Here is an 18977-nt window from a genome sequence, read left to right on the forward strand (position 1 = left end):
AATGTTGTCTGCAACTTATGATTTGGGATATGTAAATTACTATTTCGGGCTTTTCTAAGCTAGATTTATTAGTCTTTCTTTGATATCTGTTGTCTGAAACCTATGATTTGGGATGGGTGGATTGCTATTTTTGACTTTTCTGAGCTGGATTTCTTAGCCATTCATAGGAGAGTGTTGTCTGAAACCTATGATTTGAGATGCTTAGTTTGCTATTTCCGGCTTTTCTGAGCTAGATTTCTTAGCCTTTCATAGGTGTGTGTTGTCAGAAAATTATGATTTGGGATGTGTAGTTTTCTATTAGGACTTTTCAGAGCTAGGTTTCTTGTTCCATCATAGGTATTTGTTGTCTGAAACCTAGAGTTTGGGATGAGTAGTTTGCTATTTCAGGCTTTTATTAGCTAGGTTTCTTAGCCTTTCGTAGGTGTGTGTTGTCTGAAACTTATGATTTGGGATATGTAAATTACTATTTCGGGCTTTTCTAAGCTAGATTTCTTAGTCTTTCGTTGGTGTGTGGTGTCTGAAACCTATGATTTGGGATGTGTGGGTTGCTATTTTTTTACTTTTCTGAGCTGGATTTCTTAGCCTTTCATAGGTGTGTTGACTGAAACCTATGATTTGGGATGAGTGGTTGCTATTTTCGACTTTTCTGAGCTAGATTTCCTAGCCTTTCATAGGTGTGTATTGTCAGAAAATTATGATTTGGGATGTGTAGTTTGCTTTTTGGACTTTTCCGAGCTAGGATTCTTAATCTCTCTTGGGCGTTTGTTGTCTGAAACTTCTAGTTTGGGATGAATAGTTTGCTATTTCAGGCTTTTCCGAGATAAGGTTTCCTAGTATTTCGTAGGTGAAAGTTGTCTGAAACTTATGATTTGGGATATGTAAATTACTATTTCGGGCTTTTCTAAGCTAGATTTCTTAGTCTTTCGTTGGTTTGTGTTGTCTGAAACCAATGATTTGGGATGGGTGGATTGCTATTTTTGACTTTTCTGAGCTGGATTTCTTAGCCATTCATAGGTGTGTGTTGACTGAAACCTATGATTTGGGATGGTTAATTTGCTATTTTTGACTTTTCTGAGCTAGGTTTCTTAGCCTTTCATAGGTGTGTGTTGTCATAAAATTATGATTTGGGATTTGTAGTTTGCTTTTTGGACTTTTCAGAGCTGGGATTCTTAGTCCCTCATAGGTGTTTGTTGTCTGAAACCTATAGTTGGGGATGAGTAGTTTGCTATTTCAGGCTTTTCTGAGCTAAGGTTTCTTAGTATTCCGTAGGTGTGTGTTGTCTGAAACTTACGATTTGAGGTGTGTAATTTGCTATTTCCGACTTTTCATGGCCAGATTTCTTAGTCTTTCGTAGGTGTGTGTTGTCTGAAATCTATGATTTGGGATATGTGGCTTGCTATCTTTTGACTTTTCTGAGCTGGATTTCGTAGCCTTTCGTAGGGGTGTGTTGACTGAAACCTATGATTTGGGAATGAGTGGTTTGCTATTTTTGACTTTTCTGAGCTAGATTTCTTAGCCTTTCATAGGTGTGCTGTCAGAAAATTATGATTTGGGATTTGTAGTTTGCTTTTTGGGCTTTTCAGAGCTAAGATTCCTAGTCCCCCATAGGTGTTTGTTGTCTGAAACCTACAGTTTGGGATGAGTAGTTGGCTATTTCAGTCTTTTCTGAGCTAAGGTTTCTTAGTATTTCGTAGGTGTGTTGTCTGAAACTTATGATTTAAGGTGTGTAATTTGCTATTTCCGACATGATCAATTCTATTTCCCCAAAAAATATAAAAATTTTCCACTTCAGTTCAGATTTTTCTCAAAGAGATGAAAAAATTTAAAATACTGTTCCAATTTTTCAAAGAAGATAGAAAAGTTCAAGTTCTCTTCTGAATTTTACCAAAGAACACAATTCAATTCTAATTTCTCCAGAGAAAATAAAAAGCTTTCACTTCTGTTTTAAGTTCACCAAGACATAAAAAATTTAAAGTTTAGTTCAAATTTTTCCCTAGAAGTTAGGAAAAGTTATACTATGATTTGGGATTATTTTCCATGAAGATAAAAAGTTTCACTTTAATTCTAAATTTTCTTAAATTCAGTTCTGAATTTTCTTAAAGAGATGAAAAAATTTAAAATACTGTTCCAAATTATTCAAAGAAGAGTGAAAAGTGCAAGTTCTCTGTTGAATTTTACCAAAGAACACGATTCAATTCTAATTTCTCTAGAGAAAATAAGAATCTTCCACTTCAGTTTCAAGTTCACCAAGACATAAAAAATTAAAAGTTCACTTCTAAATTTTTCCGTAGAAGATAGGAAAAGTTATAAAAAAGTCATATCTCAAAGAGATGAAAAAATTTAAAGTTCTGTTCCAAATATTTTCCCGGAAGAAGAAAAGTTCAACTTCGATTCTGAATTTTCTCAATGAAAATGAAATAAGTTGTGGATCAAATCTATTTTCCCAAAATAATATAAAAATTTCCACTTCAGTTCAGATTTTTTTCTCAAAGAGATGAAGAAATTTAAAGTTCTGTTCCAAATTTTTCATAGAAGATAGGAAAAGTTATACTTTTTGATCATGAATATTCAAGTTCTATTCTGAATTTTACCAAAGAACACAATTCAATTCTAATTTCCCCAATAAACAATTTAAAGTTCAGTTCTAAATTTTTCCGTAGAAGATAGGAAAAGTTATATTATGATTGTGATTATTTTCTATGAAGATAAAAAGTTTACTTTAATTATAAATTTTCTTAAATTCAGTTCCGACTTTTCTCAAAGAGATGAAAAAATTTAAAGTTCTGTTCCAAATTTTTCATAGAAGATAGGAAAACTTATACTTTGATTGTGAATATTCTTCATGAAGATATGGAGCTCCACTTTAATTCTGGCTCCACTTTAATTCTGAGTTTTATTGAATAGCTGCAAATGTACAAGTTCTCTTCTGAATTTTCTTAGAGAAGAGAAAAAAAAGTTAGCTCAATTCTGAAATTCACCACTGAAAATGAATAAGCTTTCATTTCAGTTACTAATTTCTCAAAGACATAAAAAATTTAAAGTTCAATTCCAAATTTTTCCATAGAAGATAGGAATGGCTATACTATGATTGTGATTATTTACCATGAAGATAAAAAGTTTCACTTTATTTTTAATTTTTCTTTAATTCATTTCATTCATCTAACCACCAAAAACAATAGGCTAGGTTAGGTTAGGTATAAATAAATATTAATAAATATTAGAAACATTTCTCTATGTTTAAGTTAGGTTAGGTTAGGTTAACTTATCATGAGCGCTCATGATAAGTTAACCTAACCTAACTTAAACATGGAGAAATGTTAAACATGGAAACACACACCTATGAAAGGCTAAGAAATCCAGCTCAGAAAAGTCAAAAAATAGCAACCCATACATCTCAAATCATATATTTTAGACAACATACACAAACGAAAGACTAAGAAATCTAGCTTAGAAAAGCCCGAAATAGTAATTTACATATCCCAAATCATAAGTTTCAGACAACATTCACCTACGAAATACTAAGAAACCTTAGCTCATAAAAGCCTGAAATAGTCAACTACTCATCCTAAACTAGAAGTTTCAGACAACAAAATTTTGGACAACAAAAATTTGGAACAGAATTTTAAATTTTTTCATCTCTTTGAGAAAAGTCGGAAGTGAATTTAAGAAAATTTATAATTAAAGTGAAACTTTTTATCTTCATAGAAAATAATCACAATCATAATATAACTTTTCCTATCTTCTACGGAAAAATTTAGAACTGAACTTAAAATTTTTTATTGGGGAAATAAGAATTGAATTGTGTTCTTTGGTAAAATTCAGAATAGAACTTGAATATTCACGATCAAAGTATAACTTTTCCTATCTTCTACGAAAAATTTGGAACAGAACTTTAAATTTCTTCATCTCTTTGAGAAAAAAATCTGAACTGAAGTGGAAATTTTTATATTATTTTGGGAAAATAAATTTGATCCACAACTTATTTCATTTTCATTGAGAAAATTCAGAATCGAAGTTGAACTTTTCTTCTTCCGGGAAAATATTTGGAACAGAACTTTAAATTTTTTCATCTCTTTGAGAAAGGTCGGAATTGAATTTAAGAAAATTTAGAATAACTTTTCCTATCTTCTACGGAAAAATTTAGAAGTGAACTTTAAATTTTTTATGTCTTGGTGAACTTAAAACAGAAGTGGAAGATTCTTATTTTCTCAAGAGAAATTAGAATTGAATTGTGTCCTTTGGTAAAATTCAAAAGAGAACTTGAACTTTTCTATCTTCTATGAATAATTTGGAACAGTATTTTAAATTTTTTCATCTCTTTGAGAAAAGTCGGAACTCAATTTAAGAAAATTTTGAATTAAAGTGAAACTTTTTATCTTCATGGAAAATAATCCCAAATCATAGTATAACTTTTCCTAACTTCTAGGGAAAAATTTGAACTAAACTTTAAATTTTTTATGTCTTGGTGAACTTAAAACTGAAGTAGAAGCTTTTTATTTTCTCTGGAGAAATTAGAATTGAATTGTGTTCTTTGGTAAAATTCAGGAGAGAACTTGAACTTTTCTATCTTCTTTGAAAAATTGGAACAGTTTTTTAAATTTTTTCATCTGTTTGAGAAAAATCTGAACTGAAGTGGAGACTTTTTTATATATTACTTTGGGGAAATAGAATTGATCATTTCTGAAATAGCAAATTACACAACTCAAATCATAAGTTTCAGAAAACACACACCTACGAAATATTAAGAAACCTTAGCTCAGAAAATCCTGAAATAGCCAACTACTCATCCCAAACTGTAGGTTTCATACAACAAACACCTATGAGGGACTAAGAATCCTAGCTCTGAAAAGTCCAAAAAAGCAAACTACAAATCCCAAATCATTATTTTCTGACAGCACACACCTATGAAAGGCTAAGAAATCTAGCTCAGAAAAGTCAAAAATAGCAAACCACTCATCCCAATCATAGGTTTCAGTCAACACACCCCTACGAAAGGCTACGAAATCCAGCTCAGAAAAGTCAAAAAATAGCAAGCCACACAACCCAAATCATAGGTTTCAGACAACACACACCTACGAAAGACTAAGAAATATGGCTATGAAAAGTCGGAAATAGCAAATTGCACACCTCAAATCGTAAGTTTCAGACAACACACACCTACGGAATACTAAGAAATCTTAGCTCAGAAAAGCCTGAAATAGCAAACTACTCACCTCAAACTATAGGTTTAAAACAACAAACAACTATAAGGGACTATGAATCCTAGCTCCGAAAAGCTAGAAAAGCAAGTTACAAATCCCACATCATAATTTCCTGACCGTACATCCCTATGAATAGTTAAAAAACCTATCACTGAAAAGTCAAAAATAGCAAATTAAGCATCCCAAATCATGGGTTTCAGACAACACACACCTATGAATGGCTAAGAAATCCAGCTCAGAAAAGTCAAAAATAGCAATCCACCCATCCCAAATCATAGGTTTCAGACGACACACACCAACGAAAGACTAAGAAATCTAGCTTACTAAAGCCCGAAATAGCAATTTACATATCCCAAATCATAAGTTTCAGACAACATTCACCTACGAAATACTAGGAAACCTTAGCTCAGAAAAGCCTGAAATAGCAAACTATTCATCCCAAACTAGAAGTTTCAGGAAACAAACGCCTAAGAGAGACTAAGACTCCTAGCTCGGAAAGGTCTAAAAAGCAAACTAAACATCCCAAATCATAATTTTCTGACAATGCACACCTATGAAAGGCTAAGAAATCTAGCTCAGAAAAGTCAAAAATAGCAACCACTCATTCCAGATCATAGGTTTCAGTCAACACACCTATGAAAGGCTAAGAAATCCAGCTCAGAAAAGTAAAAAAATAGCAACCCACACATCCCAAATCATAGGTTTCAGACAGCACACACCAACGAAAGACTAAGAAATCTAGCTTAGAAAAGCCCGAAATAGTAATTTACATATCCCAAATCATAAGTTTCAGACAACACACACCTACGACAGGCTAAGAAACCTAGCTCATAAAAGCCTGAAATATCAAACTATTCATCCCAAACTATAGGTTTCAGACAACAAACACCTATGATGGACTAAGAACCCTAGCTCTGAAAAGTCCAAATAGCAAACTACACATCCCAAATCATAATTTTCTGACAACACACACCCATGAAAGGCTAAAAAATCTAGCTCAGAAAAGCTGGAAATAGCAAATTAACCATCTCAAATCATAAGTTTCAGACAACACACTCCTATGAACGGCTAAGAAATCCAGCATAGAAAAGTCAAAATAGCAATCCACCCATCCCAAATCATAGGTTTCAGACAACACACATCAACGAAAGACTAAGAAATCTAGCTCAGAAAAGCCCGAAATAGTAATTTACATATCCCAAATCATAAGTTTCAGACAACATTCACCTACGAAATGCTAATATACTTGTCTCATAGAAGCCTGAAATATATAACTATTCATCGCAAACTATAGGTTTCAAACTATAAGCACCTATTTCGGACAAAGATCTTTATCTCTAAAAAGTGCCAAAAGAAAACAACCACACCCACATCACAATTTTATAACCAAACACACCTATAAAAGGAAAATAATTCAAGCTCAAAAAAGTCATAAATAGAAAACCACTCATCCCAAATAACAGGTGTCAGACAACAAACACCTACGAATCACTTAGAAATCTAGTTATGAAAATTCGGAACTAGCAAATTACACACCTCCAAAAATAATTTTCAGTAAACAAACACCTATGAAATACTAAAAAATCTTAGCTCAGAAAAGTCTGAAATAGTAAACTATTCACCCCAAACTATAGGTTTCGGACAACAAACACCTATGAGGGACTAAGAATCCTAGCTCTGAAAAGTCCAAAAAGCAAACTACAAATCCCAAATCATAATTTTCTGACAGCACACACCTATGAAAGGCTAAGAAACCTAGCTCAGAAAAGTCAAAAATATCAAATTAACCATTCCAAATCATAGGTTTCAGACAACACACACCTGAGAAAGGCTAGGAAATCCAGCTCAGAAAAGTAAAAAAAAAACAATCCACACATCCCAAATCATATGTGTCAGACACCACACACCTACGAATGACTAAGAAATCTGGTTATGAAAAGTCGGAAATAGCAAATTACACACCTCAAATCATAAGTTTCTGACAACACATACCTATGAAATACTAAGAAATCTTAGGTCAGAAAAGCCTGAAATAGCAAACTACTCATCCCAAACTATAGGTTTCAGACAACAAACAGCTATGAGGGAACTAAAAATCCTACCTCTGAAAAGTCCAAAATAGCAAATTATAAATCCCAAATCATAATTTTCAGACAACACACACATATGAAAGGCTAAGAAACCTAGCTCAGGAAAGTCAAAAATAGCAAATTAACCATCCCAAATCATAGGTTTCAGACAACATATACCTATGAAAGACTAAGAAATCCAGCTCAGAAAAGTCAAAAATAGCAATCCACCTATCCCAAATCATAGGTTTCAGACAACACACACCAACGAAAGACTAAGATATCTAGCTTAGAAAAGCCCGAAATAGTAATTTAAATATCTCAAATCATAAGTTTCAGACAAAACTCACCTACGAAATACTAGGAAACCTTAGCTCAGAAAACCCTGAAATAGCAAACTATTCATCCCAAACTAGAAGTTTCAGACAACAAACGCCTATGAGAGACTAAGAATCCTAGCTCTGAAAAGTCCAAAAAGCAAACTATACATTCCAAATCATAATTTTCTGACAACATACACCTATGAAAGGTTAAGAAAAATTAGCTCAGAAAAGTCAAAAATAGCAAACCACTCATCCCAAACCATAGGTTTTAGTCAACACACACCTATGAAAGTCTAAGAAAACCAGCTCAGAAAAGTAAAAAAATAGCAACCCCCACATCCCAAATCATAGGTTTCAGACAACACACACCAACGAAAGATTAAGAAATCTAGCTTAGAAAAGCACGAAATAGTAATTTACATATCCCAAATCATAAGTTTCAGTCAACACACACCTACGAAAGGCTAAGAAACCTAGCTCATAAAAGCCTGAAATAGCAAACTACTCATCTCAAACTATAGGTTTAAGACAACAAACACCTATGAGAGACTAAGAATCCTAGCTCTGAAAAGTCCAAATAGCAAACTACACATCCCAAATCATAATTTTCTGACAACACACACCTATAAGAGGCTAAGAAACATAGCTAATAAAAGCCGGAAATAGCAAATTAACCATCCCAAATCATAGGTTTCAGACAACACACACATATGAACGACTAAGAAATCCAGCTCAGAAAAGTCAAAAATACCAAACCATCCTTCCCCAATCATTGGTTTCAGATAACACACATCTACAAAAGACTAAGAAATCTAGCTTATAAAAGACTGAAATAGCAATTTAAATAACCCAAATCATAAGTTTCATACAACACACACCTACGAACGGCTAAGAAATCTAGCTCAGAAAAGCCCGAAATAGTAATTTACAAATCCCAAATCATAAGTTTCAGACAACACACACCTATGAACGGCTAAGAAATCCAGCTCAGAAAAGTCAAAAAATAGCAACCCACACATCCCAAATCATAGGTTTCAGACAACACACACCAACGAAAGACTAAGAAATCTAGCTCTGAAAAGTCCAACTAGCAAACTACACATCCCAAATCATAATTTTCTGACAACACACAGCTATGAAACGGTATGAAAGCTAGCTCAGAAAAGTAAAAAATAGCAAACCACTCATCACAAATCATAGGTTTCAGACAACATATTCCTATGAAAAACTAAGAGATCCGACCCAGGAAAGTCAAAAATAGCAACCCAAACAACCCAAGTCATAGGTTTCAGACAACACACATCAACGAAAGACGGGGCCGGGGGTGGGCCTTTGTGGGTGTGGGGGGACCCTTGTGGGGTGGGGGGTCTTTTGGGAGGTTGGGGTACCTTAGAGGACCGAGGGCTTCCTTCGGGGTTGGGGTTGGGGAATCGGAACCCTTTGGGGTTGGGGTAGAGGACCTCACGACACTGTTCAAATGGAACTTGTGTATTATAACGATCACAGAGTTTCACCCTCAAATTCTCTTCTAAAATCATCTATTAAATCATCTTTTAAAATGTCTCTAACTGTTTCGCCGAAATAATTCCATAAAATGTCTAAAACGCTTTCGCCCAAATAATCCCTAAACGTAATTTCAGCGTGTTCCTTTATTTTTGGCATCTCTGCGCTGTCACATTTCAAATTACTAAGAAACCTTATTCCCGCGCTAAAACAATTCATCTCTAAGATCAAAACATTCACCCGGAAACAATTCTCTTGGTAGAACTCCAAAGACATTAATAGACATTCGCTCGGAAACAATTCTCTTTAGAAGAAACAAATTAATTCCCCTTTCGTTAATCAATAATTCCCCTTAGAAACAACAAATTAATTCCCCTTTCGTGTCAAATTAATCAATGATGACATCATCTGTCACGTGTGATCCAAACTTCGCCCCGGAAACAATTCTGGTCGAACTCCAAAGACATTAATAGACATTCGCTTGGAAACAATTCTCTTTAGAAACACCAAATTAATTCCCCTTTCGTGAATCAATAATTCCCCTTAGAAACAACAAATTAATTCCCCTTTCGTGTCAAATCAGTCAATCATGACATCATTTGTCACGTTTGATCTAAACTTTGCCCCGGATACAATTCTCTTTGGAAATACATCAAAGACATTAATTAAATTGACGTCATTTGTCAGATATTAATTAACTTCCTCGGAAACAATTCTTACAGGTTATATTAGACTCAATAATCCATGAAAGTGAGAAAAATATTGTTTTTCCACTATCACAGACAAAAAGCATAAACAGACATAAATGTGAGAAAGTTCCTGTTTTTGCATTCTCACTGACAAAAACCATAAAAACATCCATCAAAGTGAGAAAATTCCAGTTTTTTCATTCTCACTGACAAAAACCATCTCCCTAATGACTCTATGCCCATATTTGGTGCCCCGTCCGCGCTGGTACCCCCCTCTCTACTCAGGACAAGATGAAACAGCCACCTGTGATTGATGGCGACAAGATGAACGCCACCTGTGACCGATTATGGATGGGGTCCGCCTGCCCATGATGTTTGTTGTTGAGCCCATCCCGTAATCATTGGACACGCACGGCAGTGTGACACTTGAAGTTATTTGGAGAAGAATATTTTGCTGTTTAGGTCTCACTTGAAGGTCAAAGCGCTGTAGATGTTGTTGAAGAGAGGCACTATTGTTGCAGTATATGTCAGCTGGCATGGGAAGGCATAAGTCTAAGTAAGAATACATGTGGGCTCTTACAAGTATTTGAGGTGTATTTATTTTTGTTTGAATTTCACTATCTACAGAAAACATTTTCTATTCTTTGTCGGATTTTACGTGCCTAATTCCTTTTTTAAAGCAAGGGATTCTTACACTGCAGCCAGTGTTATTATTGAATTTGATTTTATCTCGGGAAATAGAAGGAGGAGGTTATGGCGCAAGATTTTTTTTTTATAACGCATCTGAATCTACAAAGACGCTTCCAAGAAAACTTTTGAAATGCAGATACCTAAGCTGAAAAATTAAAACTTTTCTGTTTCAAATAAGGAAATAGGTGAACAATTTCACATATTGCTGCATCAAAATTACCGATTTTCTTGAAAGTTCATTAATTAATTAAAAGACCCACATTGATTACGCACAGGTTATCGACAATCCCATAATAAAAGTAGCATTGCAACTCTCTGATAAATTGTCGCTGGATAACCAACTCGTATGAACTTTGAAATTACAAATAAGACAAATTTGCTAACTAGAGTTGTACTCTAAAATTTGTAGATTCCATGGGAAATGAATATGCTGGCAAAAACGTGCTTCTGCATAATATATGTGGGAAAGGTGGAGTTCTTTGTTTATTTTACACAAATATCCAAAGGTCGATATGTATAAGTATTTAAGCAAACCAAGCCAGAAGAATATAAAGTAAAATTTTTTTTTTTTCATTTTTATTTTGAAGATATGTCTACTAAAGAAAAAATCTACTAGAGGCATTTACCACAGTCTTTGGCTTCACGTAAACCATACAGTGGTCATTTATTACAAATAAAACTTAGTTTGGCAAAAAATGAATTTGGTTCATTTAAGTACCCGATCTCTTAAATGAGTAGACAGTATTTGGTACTGCTTTCCAGGCTTTATTAAGCATTGCTAGTCATGTTTTAGATTAATTTGCATTTACACACTATAGGTGAAAGTAAACAATCCAATTTAAGAAAAAACAAGGAAACTCACAGTTTTTTTTCTTTTCTTTCAGATTTGTGAGAGTATATGTAATTATCTAACAGCACATGATATCCTTTTATTGATAATGACTCTTGAATGTCTTCTGTCTGTCTCATCGCTTGGTGAAAGTTCCTGTAATAGAATCTTAAATAGTCACAGCTCACTAAAGACACTATTGTCCCTACTAACGGTCGAGGTAAGTGTCTCTTTTTTTGTACTGCACCCTTCATTTTATTGAATTTTCGAATAGCTTGTTAAAAATCAGTTTGGGAATAATCAACAACCACTACTTTAAATGTTGATAGACATACCTACAAGTAGATGAATATGTTGGCCTCAGGCGGCTTGGTGCTGCGGTGAGTTGTTAGTAGTAGTAGTAGTAGTAGATGAATATGATAATGCTCAAACGTAAGAGATGTAGGTTATCCGTCCTGATTATGTCCGATCTATCCCGCCTTTTGGGTAGTTAAATTACCCTTCAATGAATTCATCAGGGAATTAAGACACTTGATGTTTCTAAAAAGCACAATACACTTATTTTTGGGAAAGATACCAGTAACACCCTTGGTATTTGGCGTAATTTTATGCTTTTCCGAATTCCTTTTTTTACATTCTTAAGAAGCAAGTGGTTTTTGCGCATGTTTTGGGTGCTTTTCTCCTAAAATTTGTTGAATGAAGAAGAAAGCTAAACTAGTTTAACGCTTCAAATCGTGAATTTTAATTGTTTCGTCTTTTTAGTTTCTGATTTTTTGGGTCATTTAGTGTTAATTTCATATGATACCAGAACTCAAACAGTTTCAAAATTAGCGTTGTAACCTAATTTTTATTTGAGTTTACATGAGGTTTGATATTCTGCATTTATTTATTCATGTTTTTTTTAGTTTAATTTTAAATGTTTGCTTTGTTACTGTAAAAATTCTCAAATTTTGTAAGAATTTTCCATACTAACTACAGCATCCAGGAATTATTTTATTTATTTTCTGGATATAAATTTGATTCTTACTGTTATCAGTAAAATTTGAGCTAATCAATGGAAAAAAAAAACATATTAGAAAGCCTGTATTTTTATTTCTAAAAGATAAACTACAGATAATCATAACTTTCATAAAATGGAGAGCGTCTTGCTGAAACAGTATTTTATTTGCTTCTGTCTCAATTTACTCACATTCCTGCCACCTTGTTCTGTTTGGTAGTTCACTAGTATTGGCGTCATGCCCAGTACTGATGACGTATATAGTATTAGTACATTTCTGTGAATAAAGCAGTGATCCTGTCTGTATAGTATTCATGCTTTATTCTGATTTTCTGCTACTGATTACGTGGGAGGACCTTTCCATAGAGGATCTTTCCTTGGGGGAAGGGACATTTATATGAAGGGGGCGCCGGATTTCCCAGCATTATTGAAAAAAAAAATCAGAAATTAAATACAAAAAAAAATGGATTTTTTCAACTGAAAGTAACGAGCAACATTAAACCTTAAATAACAGAAATTGTTACGTATATGAGGGGGTTCGCCCCCTAGTCAATACCTCGCTCTTTACGCTAAAGTTATTTTAGTATTTTCAAAAGAGCTATCTATTCTAATTAAATGGCCTTTGTGATTCACGGATTTGTGATTCGAACAAAATTCGAACTTTAGCGTAAAGAACGAGGTATTGACGAGGGAACAAACCCCCTCGCATACGTCATGGTTTCTGCTCGTTTTAAGTTTTAATGTTGCTCCTTAATTTCAGTTGAAGAAACTTTTTTTTATTCTATGACAAAAGACGAGAAGAGGAAAAAAGGAAAGACATTGACATGGATTAGTTAGCACTGAACTGAGTATGAACCCATGCAAAATTGACGTTAAAGATAGTAGACGATTTTGAACAGTTATGAAAAGCAATGGAGACAAAATTCTCAAATCTAGATTTTTATTTGATTACGTTAGACTTCAGTGACAAATTATTGTGTTTTCTTTTTCTGAAATGGGAAGCTATTTTATAAAAGGACACGAATCATTGAAAAATTTTTACATTAGAAAGATGTTCTTGCCACAAAGAATAAAATTCCACAAGGATTATTTTTTGTGGCTTTATATATGCAAGTGCTTATTGATAGCTCTAATGGCGGCTATTGGGAAAACAATATTTGTTTGATAATCAATATAAAATCATAACATAAGAATGCAGGTTTAAAAGTGCCAGTACATATATTTTAAAAATACAGTTTTCCAAAACGTTCCAACATGTTCAGATTATTTAATTCTAGAAGCCTCTGATTTGGTTCTATAATTGCCTCTTATTATACCATGCATAAATGGCGGCTACTTCCCTATAGTCTTGCATAGCTTTTTCCATCGCTCCCTCATTATCAATCCTCGGGGAAAAATAAGCTAAAATGTTCAGGTTCCAAGCTAAAAAAAGCGGCAGCTAAATCACGTGAATTATGGAAACTTCGTGGCACTTTGCACCGTAATATTGCAATCTCACTTCGTTTTTTACCAACTGTCTGATTACAGAGGGGTTAATAATTTCTTAGATAACACTGACTAATCATGACAAAACGAAAAAATGGTAAAGAAGAGAAAAACGAGGATTATACGAGCCAGTGAAAATATAGATTAAAATGCAAATATTTCGGTAAGACCTCCGCTTGACTGTCCTCAGTGCACGATAATAAAATAAAAATTACTAATAAATTTCGAAGGATAATAAAAAAAAATCAAACCTTAAAACAAAACGCAACTAAAATTTGACCACCCTTTCCATGTAACGATAAAGGGGTAACTGAATAAAAATACAGAATTGACTGAAAATTCAATTTTTAATTTATACAGAGCATTTTTAAAAGCTAACCGCGTCCCAGGTAAGACACCATCACAGATTAGGTTAGGTTGCAAAATATCATTTTGTTGACTTAAGTAAAAACGATCAGAATTAATTAGTTCAGTACAAATAGGGCTTAAAAAGGTTTCTACAGTGTCTCTGTTGAGAGCTACTTTTCGGTGAATGTACTTTTTCATCTCAACTGCCTCCCTGAAAACTTTCATGAGACCTTTAACGGGGGCAGTAATGGAGGTGTTGGCAAATAAAATGAAATGGCGTGGATTGTCATACACATGTTGAGCCAGGGTGGAATCAAAAGTCTCAGGACTTTGGTGTAGCTCCATAGCTTTGTCGACTGAGAACCTGTGTTCCAACAACCTCTCCCCAAATTGCTGGTGGGTTCTTTCAACATAGAAACAGCCGTAAGAACAGGGAACCCTATAAACACCACTGCCCAAAATGGGGTTCGTTTTATCTTTGCTGCTGTTAAAATAGTTCTGAGCTTTATTAGAATTTTTGAAGGTAACATTTAAGTTATGTTTTTTTCGAATTCTTTGCAGTTTGTCACTTAGTTTGGGAAAATAGGGCAAAACAGTAAAGACTTTCCTATCACCCACTAAAGAGATGATAGCTATTGGAGGTTATGGAGATGATGAATCCTTTTCTGTCTTTTTTCTATGATGGATTCCAGTAACTTGATGGGATATCAATTGCAAAACAAAATGTCCTTCAGATAATTCAATTCTGGGATATGAGCTTTTGAACAAATTCTTATTAGACAATCAACTAAAGATATAGCTACTCCTCTTTTTACGCAAGGAGGGTGGTTGGAAGAGAAATGCAAATACCTCTCATTATGTTTAGGTTTTCTGTAAATCGAATTTTAAAGGCTGAGAGATTTATTGAAGATTAAGACGTCTAGAAAAGGCAGTTTATGATTATCTTCCAGTTCTAAGGTGAGCTTAAGGTTCTAATCAAAAGTGTTAAGAAGAGTCAAAAAAGTGTTAAGTTCTATCTCTCCATGATTCCACACAGAGATAACATCATCGACAAACCGGACCCAGAACCGGTGTTTCAGAGGAAAAGTATTCAAAGCGAGGTTTCAATAAATTCCGTGTAAAAAGTGGCCAAAAAGGTGAAAGGCTCGTACCCATTGGGAGGCCCATGATTTGGGCGAAAAATTGATTATTGTACCGAAAATATATGGAATATCTATTGCAAAGTCGAACAAGTCGCATAATGGTTTTGATATCTAATGTTTTATAGTCCATCCGGCCAATATTATCTTCTAGTTTCTTTAGAAGAGCAAATTCACACTTTTTAGTATCACATGAAGTATACATAGAAATGGCATCAAAACTTGCCAAAATTGTGTCTTTGTGTTATATCAAGGTCTTTTAATTATGGCACAAGGTCGTTTGGTTATGGCACAGTCAGTTTATAAATCACTTATTTGTTTTCTCCATTGTGTTTCAGGCTCAAAGCTTTGGTCAGAGAGCTTGCATTAACATGCAAGTAATTGATGCAAATACAGGTCTAGTTCCTGTTCCTGCACCTACTAATAACCAATCAACCCCAATCAAAGCACCACCGCCAAAAACTCCAGCTTCCAGAGTAACTACCCCTAAATCTGCAGCAGCAACACCTATGACTCCAAAACAAAACGAGGCAGAAGATGGCGTTAAATCTTGGATCAAAACAGTTCTCGAACCATCACGAGGATCGTCTGTTGATCTTGGTGAGATGCATAAACTCTATGCAGATACTTATGCAAAGCCCAGGAAAGTGGCGGTTTTTACTCAGCAGCAGCTTACGAAATTAATTAGGTAAGTTGAGGAGGCCAACCCTGGGATCACACTGCTTCATGTTCATGTTATTCTGATGGTAAACGGTATGACTATTGCCGGTTGTAACATAAGTAGTATTGGGTTTGACCCGTTCTGTCTGTTAAAACAAGAACGAGAAAAAGGAAGTATTAGATTAAGTACAAAGAAAAGAAAAACCTAAATGTTCATTTTGATAAGTAATTGGATTCAGATATTGCCTGTGTTATGTACATGAATATTTTTTGTTCTAGATATGACACATAAGTTTGTATCACTGAAATTTTCTATATATATTGTAGTAATTTGCAGTTTTATGAATTTTATAGCCGATATATTTTTAAAAAGTGCAGTTAACATATTTACACGCGTTCAGTAAATTGTCGTGATGCAAGAAACATGCGATAAAAAATGAATGCATCTTGAAGGAAAATTCAAAAACTCATGATTTTGCGTTTAAACCCAACTGTATGAACTTGACGTTAGCTTGAATTTACAGAAAAAAATAAAAAAATAAAATAAAAATAGAATCTTAAAGTACGAAATGTGTCTAGTAAGGTGTTCGGAATTGAGTTTTTTCAGTTGCTACTGCAAATAAATTCCATCATTTTCTTTTTTTTTTATTCTCTTCTTTTCATAGATAAAGTTGTAACACTTCAACGAGATAAGAAAGAAAAGTAATAATACAAACGAAAAAAACAAACAAAAAAGTTAAGAAAATTATTGAAAATTTCTTGGTATTATTGAATCAACTCGTGCCATTAAATGGTTAACGCTGGATTAGTTTCAGTGTAGCAAAATGCAGACCATGTAAAGGTGACTGTGCAGTACTTTTGTTTGCCTTCTTTCGTTGGGGTCGGTTAGAAGGACTGACAAAAGTAAATTCTTTGAATTATTGTTACTTGTCGTGAGAATGGTGCTTCATATACAATCCCTAAACGAAGTAAACCAGGACCAATGAAAGTTTGCCTATAACAATTTTTCATGGGTAAGCCCATCAATGATTTCTAATTTTTCAAATTAAACTTATACATTTAATTTTGTCATTTTATTTAAAGCTATCAGGGCTTGAAAATCACTTCCTAATACTGTGAACGAATTGAACATAATCTATTTCAATGCAGACATCGTATGGACTTGTCCTGTGATCCTATTTTGGTTACCGTCAGCGTTCAATCTGAAGATTGGGGTGGTAACTAAAAAAGACCTTCGTTTAGCTTTATCCGACACAACCTTAAAGCCACAATATCATATCCACTATAAGCTGTACCGACAGTGCAATCAATTGCTGCAGTTGGCACTACTGGTGCTGTTGCTTCTGGTTTATCTGACTAGTAGTATAATGTTTGGAGCGCTAGTTTTAATTCCTACCCCGTGTAAAACTACCAATCTTCCTCTTCTTTTCATTTTTCCCGTTCTTGGATCGTAAATAAAATACATAATATTTACGATTAATTTTTATTTCAAAATTGAGTGTGAGAGGAAAGCTAGATTTTTTATTAAACAAATGTTTCTTCAGTTTATTTAAACGTATCTTAAATAACATAGATATATTACTGTATCAAAATCTATGTAACTATTGTTGTGCGAATCGATTGGAGTAGAAAAGAGGATAATTTCTTGTGGAGATGTTAGAAGAGTCCTTGTCATTTTGCTCATGTATCCTTGTAAGTAATGACTAAGGGATATTTGAAACCTTAATTTGAGAAGGGTAGGATCGAGAAGGAGTGTTAATGTGCTGTCCGTAGGTGTCTCAACGCTGCGAAGATTTTGAAGCAGGAGTAGATAAAAACGCTCCCATTTTAAAATAAAAAAAAGTTACTCCAGACTGATAAGAAAATTGAAGCCTCAGAATTAATAGTCTTGTTTTAAAACTAATTTTGAAGAGCTTTCTGTTTTAGTTTTTGTCCAGCCTCTTGTTTCTATTTTTGCAGTTTGTGTTTTAATGAATATTATTTATGCGTCTGTTTTGTATGATTCCTTCCGTGTATAAGGGCTGAACAATTTCCAAATCCAAGGTATAATGGCTGAACAATTTAGGATTTGTGAACGTATTTGTTAATCTTAGATTTTGAAAAAAATAGCATTTGAATTAAATGTGAATCTTTTTATTCAAAAATCTGATGAAATTCAAATTTTGGGGCATAAAGGTTAAAACTGGGAAAGATAGCGAAAAGAAGAGAGTGAAAATAGCTCTGCTACCTTGGTGTTTTTTTCTTTTTGTATGAGCCTATATTTCAATCTTAAATTATCAAGCAACTTGTTTTCTTTCAGGATCGTTTGGATTTTATCCACGAGATTCGTAATTTTTAATACTGTTAAATTGCTAGGATCAAATAATCATTAACATTTTCTTCCAATCATTCACATTATTCTTTTTTCAATAACCTACTGGAATGTATTGAAATCACTATCTTAACTAAATAACTACCTATTGTACGTGATTAATATCCACTACAGTGCTGTCATTGCTGGTTTTAAAGAGTTTGAAAACACCCCCCCCCCGCTTTCTCTCTCTCTCTGTTTCCCCCTCCCTTTGCAAAGTAAATTCCTTTGTAACTGTGAGGATGTTCGTAATCCGTGTCTATTGGACTATTAGTTGTATCTCCTTCTTTTTTCAGAGGAGCCTTTGGAAGCAGTGTGGGTCCAGTTAGGAAGCAAAGTTCCCTCTCAAATGATCTCCAATTTATGCACATACGATTAAAGCCGGGGACTCATATACCAAAACCAGTCCAACCTTTGGCAAAACCAGTCTATATTGATGTAAAACCACCAGATCCTGTGCAACCTGTCCAAAACTCACTGATTTCTGTACAGCCGACCCCCGGTACTGCTTCTCAACACAATGTGTCTAGTCTTCAGTCAAGTCCCTCCGCTGCTTTATCAACTCCATCTGTAGTGAAGCCATTGAATTCACCAATCCTTAAGGCGCAGCTGAGTGTTCCTTCGACTCCCAAACAGGTATTTCTCACACATTATTTGAGGTAGAAAGATTAGGAAATTCCGGAAATATTCTGTG

At 34.2% G+C, this 18977-nt stretch overlaps 1 protein-coding gene across 2 annotated transcripts in view; it reads left to right on the forward strand.

The window, feature by feature from the left end:
* Bap170 (Brahma associated protein 170kD) overlaps window positions 1-18977 on the forward strand; it is a 105493-nt gene that overhangs the window by 57099 nt on the left and 29417 nt on the right. For both annotated transcript variants that reach the window (XM_089088265.1, XM_089088266.1), the window contains exons 7-9: window positions 11360-11524; window positions 15612-15961; window positions 18580-18919. In XM_089088265.1, coding sequence (XP_088944391.1) covers window positions 11360-11524; window positions 15612-15961; window positions 18580-18919 — 855 coding nt within the window. The remainder of the gene's footprint in view (window positions 1-11359; window positions 11525-15611; window positions 15962-18579; window positions 18920-18977) is intronic.

Source organism: Artemia sp. Qi Xiang Cuo, chromosome 4, assembly GCF_049724085.1.
Source record: "Artemia sp. Qi Xiang Cuo chromosome 4, ASM4972408v1, whole genome shotgun sequence".
Classification (NCBI taxonomy): domain Eukaryota; kingdom Metazoa; phylum Arthropoda; class Branchiopoda; order Anostraca; family Artemiidae; genus Artemia; species Artemia sp. Qi Xiang Cuo.